At 41.0% G+C, this 9,365-nt stretch overlaps 1 protein-coding gene across 1 annotated transcript; it reads right to left on the bottom strand.

Annotated features, from left to right (window-relative positions):
• Positions 1 to 1,502: 1,502 nt before the first annotated feature.
• On the bottom strand, positions 1,503 to 7,887 carry sult2st3 (sulfotransferase family 2, cytosolic sulfotransferase 3). The gene is made up of 6 exons (XM_088307448.1): positions 7,338 to 7,887; positions 6,005 to 6,213; positions 5,794 to 5,920; positions 2,854 to 2,948; positions 2,573 to 2,753; positions 1,503 to 2,118 (listed from the first exon to the last, which is right to left on the bottom strand). Exons 1-6 carry the CDS (start codon positions 7,477 to 7,479, stop codon positions 1,967 to 1,969), a joined length of 906 nt encoding a protein of 301 aa, XP_088163574.1. The 5' UTR covers positions 7,480 to 7,887; the 3' UTR covers positions 1,503 to 1,966.
• Positions 7,888 to 9,365: the final 1,478 nt, after the last annotated feature.

Raw genomic sequence — 9,365 nt, 5'->3', positions numbered from 1 at the left:
AATTTGTAAGTAATGTTTCCTTATTTATGGTTAAATAGTTCAAAGGTAGAACATACATCGGAATACCCTGGGTTAATTGGTAAATTATCCCCATACATTGTTATGTCTGCATTTTTTTCTTACATAATGTGCACACGATGGCCTCACAATGCAGAGGTCGTGGGTTCGATTGCGGCCCCGGCCTTCCTGTGTGGAGTTTGCATGTTCTCCCCGTGCCAGCGTGGGTTTCCTGCGGGTACTTCGGTTTCCTCCCACACTCCAAAAATATGCATGGCAGGTTGATTGGACAGTCTAAATCAGGCGTGGGAAAACTACGGCCCGGGGGCCACATGCGGCCCATTAAACGTTTTAATCCGGCCCGCCGAACTTGAAAAAATTAAATGAATAAAACTTGTTTATGTTTTATTTTCTAAATACTGTGATTTTTCAAAGACACAATATATTGTTGTAATGCTTTTGTTCACTTTCATTTAAAATTAAAAGTATTTTTTTTCTCCGATGAGGTTACCAAAACACTCCATCCATCTGCTCCTAGTCCGGCCCCTCTGTCAAATTTTAGAACCCATTGTGGCCCCCTAATCAAAAAGTTTGCCCACCACTGCTTTAAAATGTCCTTTGGTATGAGTGTGAGCACGGATGGTTGTTCTTCTATGTGTGACCTGCAATTGGGTGGCAACCAGTTCCGGGTGTGCCCCGCCTACTGTCTGAAGACAGTTTCGCTCTCATAGTTTGCCAAGCGCTGTAGTCTGTCACAGTATAATGCAAATTCAGAAATTACATGATTCCTTTGTCCAGTTTTAAATGGTAGCAGCGATAGGTGTTTGTAGTCTATTTTTAATAATGCTGAAGCACCCTTGAAGAGAGTAAAAGCACCCCCAAAATTTTAACCATCTTTTGCTTTTATATTGTGTTTTTAACAAGCTAGAAACCATACAGTACAAAGTTGAAACGTAATATTTTAATGACAAAAATACTGTGGTCCAGCCATTCTTTTTTTTGTACAACTATTGTTGACATCGGCGGCAACAAGTGAATTTAAAGCTGCTCCTCGCTTCAGATTAATGTATCATTGTCAACTGCTTCATCACCAGTCCGGGTTCTCTTTTGGAGACACTTCAATATTTATGGGTTCAACTACAATGACTGTAAAATAACTTGTTTCAAAGTTTCTACTCACTCGAATGTTTACATTTTTCTCTCTTCCTTTTCACATCAATATTCAGATTCACTATAGCAGTGTTTATGTTTTCTTTATATCAGATATATGAGCTTTAATGAGACAATCAAATTGACACACAGCTATTGTGAAATTCGGGTGGTTGTTACACCGATTAGATCTGGGAAATTAATAGTTAAATGTTTCCACATACCCTCAGCAATGCGCTGACGTACCACTAGGGGTAAGTGAGCTCCAAGTTGGGGAACAATTCAGTCCAGAAGTACACTGTGTACACACACACATACACGTATTACTTTAGTGCTGGAATTTATCTTATCACAAGTTCATTATTCATTTATTTATTAATGCATACACCCCCCTGTCATACATTCCATTGCAATGCTATGCATTGCATTACTGGTTCCACAAAAGCCCATCCACTTATATACTTTCACATTGACTTGCTTTATCTACTCATTACAGGTTGATTTTTTTTCTGTCACTTCACTAGTTATGACTGTGGAGCTGAATAAAAAGTAAAACAATTATCTAATCGGAGAAAAGAAATACATTTAATTTTAACTGAAAATGAACAAAAGCATTACAACAAAATATCTGTCTTTGACACACCACAGTATTTAGAAAATAAAACATAAACAAGGTTTGTTCATTTCATTTTTTTCAAGTTTGGTGGGCCGGATTAAAGCGTTTAATGGGCCGCATGTGGCCCCCGGGCCATAGTTTGCCCACACCCCAAAGGTTAATGTAAAATATTTAATCATCTGATTAGCACGTCCGCCTCACATCTCAGAGTTGTGCATTCACGTTTGTTACGTCTACAGCGCCGTCAAGGCTCCATGGAAGAGTGAAGGTCTCCCCCTCCAACTCCTTGTAAATGACAGAGGAGAAGTGGCCCAGTTGCTTTGAGCTAAAATGGTTCTTCCAGTCTCCAACAACACCTAAGGTACAGACAAAATAGTAAGTCTTCATTCATTAATCCAGTCAGACAATGCATAGAAAAATACACAATAGACTTTGCAGATGCGATTCTGCACCAGGGGAAGCGGGATCCCCATCAACATGAGCATTTCATATTTAATACGTCGTGAATATCACAGCACACTTCCAACTAGGGATGTAATGATTCACTCAAGTCCCAATTTCGTACTGCTGCGGTGCAAGATAGCTTGGTGCCGAGCATTCAAGCAGCAGTGAATTATTAATTCAGGGATTACGGGCAACAGCGCAGCCCTTTTTTCTTTTAATAAATTTGGCGCTCGTTAGTGTGACCTGCTTCATACCCGTGGGGCGCAAGAGCCCTTTAAAAAAAATACTTTGACAATCTCAAAATCGCGTTGCCTGAGATTGCGATTTCGGTCGCAAAACGCTAAATCATTCAGCCCTATGCTTCACCTTTCCGAAGGAACTGAGACTTGTCAGAGTCCATGTATATTTTAGGGACCAAACTGAAGTTGGACATGATGTTGGCCTGCATGGACTTGAAAGAACAATGGCTGGCTATTTTCTCGACGACTTCGTCACTCAGTTTCTTTCCCAGAAAATCTGACATAAGACGTACAGCTGCTGGAAGATCCTGAAAGATATGAAAGTTTTCTCACTGAATCCTCTTAGATGTGTGTCTAGCATAGGATTATTCAAACTCAAAAAGCCTCTTTTTCTTTTTTTTTTTTTACCTGAAGCATTTGCTCATATGTGATGTACATGATTCTGTCTCCCAGCTCTGTGTGCCTCCAGCTCTTGACATGGTTCGTCCATTTGCCAAACATTACTGTAGACAGACAACACAAAATGATTGCGTCAAAATAGTATGAAATATAATTTCAATGTTCATATTATGCATGTGACGGCACAGTGGACGACTGGTTAGCATGTCCGCCTCACAGTGCAGAGGTGCAGGGTTCGATTCGGGCTCCTTTTTGTGTGGTCTTTGCATGTACTCCCTGTGCCTGTGTGAGTTTTCTCCGTGTACTCCGATTTCCTCCCACATTCCAAAGACATGTATCATGCATACTAGGTTGATTGAACACTCCAAATTGTCCCTATGTGTGATTGTGACTGTGAGCGCGAGTGGTTGTTCATCTTTGAGCGCCCTACGATTGGCCGGGTGTACCCTGCCACTGTGGTGTAGAACTGTGGTGCATAATAAAAAGATGTGCTCCAAATCAGGGGACTAAATGAAAACAAAACTAATGGATGTCCATGTTGTCCTAGTACAGTGGTTCCCTAAACCGTTTTTTACAGTGCCTCAACTTTTGGAGATGAATTTATCCCGCACTCCCCAATAAAAAATATTGGCGGTGTGTCTGGTTGTTCATGCACCTGCGTGTGACATAGTATGTATGTTCTCGACCCCAATTCGCTAGGGTCGATGTGAGGTCATTTGATCTTACGTGGGTGGAATGGGTCAAGAAGCAAATTATTGACTATATAGGTGAACGCGAATGCTGACCACGCCTTTCGTCTGCACGTAGCATAAATTAATAATGAAAAGTGTTGATGACAGCTCCCCCGACCCCGTCATAAAGCCAGCCCCCCAGGGGCCGTACCCCACAGTTTGAAAACCATGGTCTCAGTATACACTGTATTCCAAATTATTATGCAAATTGTATTTAAGAGTCAATAAACTTTTTGTTTGGTTTTTCCATTAATCTCGTGGGTGGCATTGTGTCTCAAGAATCTGTAAATCATTGACATAAATCTCGCACTACTATGAGAAATAGTCTCTTAAGTGAGCCCAATTAATGAAAACTGCTTAAAGGTGATGTTCAACATTATTAAGCAGGCAAAAGGTTTCAAGCAATATGGGGACAAAAACAATCTCTCTGCTGCTGCTAAGTGTAAGATAGTACACTACCTTGCTCAGGGTATGAAAACATTGGATGTTATCCAAAAACATATGCGTGAACATTGAACTGTAAAGAAATCTGTTGTTAATTCAGAGCATTGGCGAGTTTGTGCAGATCAAGGCAAAATAAGAAAGGTTTCTGCCAGACAACTTCAGCAGATCAAGAAAGAAGTTTCTAAAAGGCCAATGCAAAGCACCAAAGAGTTATTTGAAGGCGCTGGTGCCTCTGGAGTCCCATGAACTTCAAGGTGTGGGATCCTCCAGAAGTTTGCAAGTGCGGTTAAAGCAAATTTTTAGTCACCCCAAAAGCAGAAACAGTTGTAATGGGCTCAGGGATAAATTAATACAGACTCATTTTCAAACAGTTTTGTTAACTGATGAGTGCCGTGCAACCCTTGATGGCCCAGATGGCAGCTAGAGCAGTGGATGGTTGGTGAATGGCCACAATGTCCCAACAAGGCTGGGGGTGGGGGTGTCATGTTTTGGGCTAGAATGACGGGGAGATAGCTGGTAGGTCCATTCAGGGTCCCCGAGGGTATGAAAATGACCTCTGCAAACTATGTAATGGTTCTTGACTGGCCAGTTTCTCCCATGCAACAAAAAGAAGAACCGTACCTTCCGTCAATAAATCCTCTTCATGCATGACAATGCGCCATCCCGTGTTGCAAAGAACACCACTGAGTCACTGGCTGCTATGGGAATAAGAGAAGAGAAACTGATGGTGTGGCCACCGTCTTGTCCTGACCTTAAACCTATTGAGAACCATCATCAAGCAAAAGATCTATGAGCGTAAGAGCAGCAGGTCCGACACGCTATTCTAAAATCCTGCAAAGGAATTGAACCTGAAACTGTCCAAGATCTCACAAATTCAATGGAAGCAAGGCTTATTAAGCAAGGGGTCCTATATTAAAATACAACTAGGCCTGTTTATTTAAAAGTTATTTGAATCAAAAATATTAAGGTCTTGAAATGCTACCAATTGAACATTTGACCATTTTGAGTTCTTAACAAATATCTTGAAATGCTGTTGTGCTTAATAATTTGGAACAGTGGACTATGAGTTATTTATTGTAAAAATACTGTTATCATTTTGGGATTTGTGCAATTAAATTTGAACTAAACACTAACGGCTGATGACTTGAAAATTATAGTGACCGACATTTGCATCAATTATTCACAGAAAACTGAGTAAAATGTACTTTGCAGAATGATTAGTAACACATTGCATGTTCTACCATTTCATCTCAACTCCAAGAAATCAGATTTCATCCATTGCATGTGGGCTAAAATTGGTATCATCTGTGAAAAGTAATTAAGTGAATAAAATCACTATCAGACTAATTTAAGGTGCTCTAAAAAATAAATTCAAGAATTTTGGACGTGTAAATCAGGAAATGTTTAAATCCAGTTCACAAGAAAATTATTTCTAATTTGACAATGAAATGAGGAGACAACTCATGCAATTTCCTCACAGTTTAAAACAGTTCCCAGGTTACTTAATAAGTGACTTCAATATCTTTGACACACTTAAGTCTAAGCAAGTAAAGGAAAAAGAATTATACCATACTTAAAACTCTGGTTGAAATGACCGAGTTTTGGGGAGCTGCTCTTTTTTACGCAAATGAGCTACGATTCACCTTGCCCCGCTAATTCTGATTCGACTGGGCGCAGAGAGAGGTCATACAACAAGGTGAGTGGCTACTTCAGCACAGACTGACTGAAGAGAAAGTAAGCCCTTGACCAAAATAAAACAAAAAACAAGGTAAACCTCTGCCTTCCAGGAATTTGTCAATAAACTCATCCCAGGTTCCAGGGTCTTCAAGGAAAGTGGCCATCTGGTGGAAGTAATAGGAAGACACAATGACATCCTTGGGGTTCCTCATTACATAGATCACCTGGCGAAGGGGATAAAAGTGTGAGTTAAGTCCAGGATGGCTTTGCAGTTGAGATAAAGAATTGTATTTTCATCCAGAACTAACCTTGGCTTTTGATGACAAGAAGGACTGTGGCATGAGTTCGTAAGGAAAATGCGTGACCAGTGCTCGAGGAGAAGCCAACTGATCCACAACTACTTTTAATCTTTTCTCCTCCAGCCAAGGAACTCTATCCCAGTTAGGAATGGTTTGGATCGGTGTCAAGTCCCCACCATTAAGGATCAGCGGGAGGATCTCTTGCATCCAGATTGTACCTGCAGAGGTGGACAATTTGTATTACAATGTGCATTACGTGTATATCCAGTGCACACTAAAAGATGAACAAGCTTGTGTACGACAATGGAAGAAGTCACCCCTTTAATTTTCGCCCTGCGTAGTTTGCTCAGCCAGAACTACATACTTGTGAGATGTAATGCACAGTTCACACTGATACCAATGCCTTTTACCAGTAATTCACTCACACACACACACTACTGGTAATTGGCTCACAGTGAATTTCAGTTCGCGGCACGGTAGTCGACTGGTTAGGACGTCAGGCTCACAGTACAAAGGTGCAGGGCTCAATTCTGGACTCTGGCCTTCCTGTGTGGAGTTTGCATGTCCTCCCTTTGCTTGTGGGGGATTTCCTAAACATGCATGGTAGATTGGGTGGAAACTCTTAATTGTCTTAAAGGGTGAACGTGTGTGTGGATAGTTGCCTTTGTGTGGCCTGCGATTGGCTGGCTAACAGTTCAGGGTGTATCCGCCTGCTGCCCGAAGTCAGCTGAGTTAGCTCCTGCACACTAGTGACCCTTGTGCTGAAGCGGCTCAAATAATGGACGGCTGTTGAAGTTCAGTTCATGCTTTCTTAAAGCTAACTCAACTAGTAAACGCTTCTGATTGTTGTTCAGCACTTCCACATGCATGTTAAACGTATTGTTAAACATATTGTTGCAATTACTTTTGAATTAAGCAGTCACGTTCATTATGTTGTACTTAGAAGATTCGCTGCCATTGTCCAAACGTCCAAGACTGTATAGAGATTTTCATTGCACAACTTACTGCCGTAATGTATTTTCTCTTTTATGACACCTTAATGTTTATTATCAGCACAGTCTGCACCATCATTCAGTACAAAAATAAAAACATCAAGGTGTAAGGGGGCGGGGGGGGTCTGATTAATTAAAAATATCAATCAAGTTTGATCACAAAGCAAACCTCTCTGGTGATTACATAACTCAGCGATGGCTACTAAACATTTGCATGAACTTCTAATTAGCACAGGTCGTCTCAATCTGTGCGCGTAAATATTAAACTTGTTTACATGATGAAGGAGCGCAACACATCACAAACAACAACATCGCGGGGCAAGTGGATTCTTTAAATCAACAACACTGACCTGACTTTGGGTACGTGACGGCAATGGCGTCATCGTCTTTAAACGTGAATTCCTGTTCCAAAAATGCCAGTGTTTCTTGAGAGTGGGTTTCCTTTGGCAACATAAGTCCATGGTGCATCAAATAAAACTCTTCTATAGACATTGCGTCTGTCCTTCCTACTATCGAGGGAACAGTCAGGCTTGTGCGCTGAGACGTTCACGTACACGGAAAAATGTAAATATAATTTTCCAAATTGGGATTTTTTCAAACAAGATACTTAAGACAGCGGCCAAGCCTTCATATTTATTTTATTTCTATTTGCTTTTAGGAAGCTGTAAAAGTTATATCACCACCTAAGATGAAAAAGGAGACAACTAAACGACCACCGGTTTAAAAGTGTTGATATTTCCGAGGGTACAGGAAGCAAGCATAACACGTCCCAACTTTTGCCAGTCTCTTGGAATGTGGCTTGTCTACGTTTGGGGAAAGAAAAAATAAAACGATAACATTAAAGTGAACAATTTACATTTTTGTGGTGCTTTGAGCGTGTATAGCAGACATGAAACAACACGTTCAACTACCACCTCCTATGACGCCGACGTCTTGATGCTAATGGTCATTGTTACAAGGCGCTCTGTGCTGAAAGATGTAGGCCAGAAGTGAACCGTTGTTCTGCCTAAATGTCCTACGAATCGACCTACCGGAGGCTGATTTGACAGGCTGTTCTGTCAAAATGTCCTACCCATGCGAAACGTCCTACCAGAGGCTAATTTGACAGGCAATGTACTAGAGTGCACATTCAGATTGTTTTGTTTACATGCAAATCGGTAGAACTTGAAAAAAAATACATGTAGACATCAGGTAGGACGGCCTGACAGTTTAATTTATAGAGTATGTTTATGCATAGCTTTAACCAGGAAGGACGTTCAGGCAATTGAATTTACCCATTTAGAATATATGCAAAGATATTGTAGTGCGGTTAACTTGTTAAAGGGCCTAGGACTATGCAGTGCTATTGAGCTTTGGTTTTTCCCAGCCTATGTTTGGTCAGTGAATGCAACGCGATGTTATGACTACCGTTTATGATCGCGAGACTGTTAGATGAAAGATGGATCTTGTTGTATGGTACTCGCGGCTCACTGCATGGACACTGCTCAAACGCTGTCTGTGCCCGAGCTAGAGACCGACACAACACGGTGTATCATCTCCAACGATAACAGCTGTGATTGTGACTTCATTGTTACTGGAGGCAAGTAAAGTTGACGAGAGAAGATTCCTTGTCGTGTGACTCTGTCTACCCACGCATCGCCATCGCACCGAAAAGTACGAACACGACAATATGTTTACAAACAGCTTTTACTGGCGATATCAAACAAGTGTGTCATACATTATGCATGAGAAAAGTGCTCACCAGAAACACACGTCAAAAGTATTTGGAGGCAATGAAAAAGTCAAATACGACTCAATGAAAACAAAAATATTAAGTACTCCCCACTTTTAAACGAACAAACGAGACATAGGACAAATAGCTCCAAACTTCCCACAAAATCACTATTTGCGTTGTGTGCATGGTTGGACGTCTGGATGGGTGATAAGGAATTTCAGAACACCGTACAATTTCTATGGAAGTAATTAGTTCCTGACAGTGCTTAAAGTCGTAGTCTGAAGTAAGTTCGGAAAATGCCAAATCAAATATTTTTGCGTCACAAGTAAAGTAATAACTCCTAATACAAATAATAAAGCGTGAATTTTTCTTTAAATTTGTTATATTAAACAAAATAATCGTTTTCCCGAAGTGAGATTCTGCCGACAAACCCGGATGTGTGACGTCCTTCCAAGGCAGCTACGGCAGAGGTCAACATAGAAAGTGTATTAAGCCAGTCAGAAATTGAATCACAAAGTGAAATCTCAAACGTATCAGAGGGGAGCCAGTTATTTGAAGGGTTGGAGGGAGAGGAGCTTGTTGGAATTATGTTGATCCAGATGCTCAGGAGACCGAAAATATTGTGCGGCTGTCAAATGTCAGCCTTCGGTAGGACGATCCGGGC

Source organism: Idiotropiscis lumnitzeri, chromosome 10 (genome assembly GCF_059441095.1).
Source record: "Idiotropiscis lumnitzeri isolate Australia: NSW breed Sydney's pygmy pipehorse chromosome 10, RoL_Ilum_1.0, whole genome shotgun sequence".
NCBI lineage: Eukaryota > Metazoa > Chordata > Actinopteri > Syngnathiformes > Syngnathidae > Idiotropiscis > Idiotropiscis lumnitzeri.
Note: the sequence above shows the minus strand (reverse complement) of the source record. Positions and strands in the feature narration are given on the sequence as shown.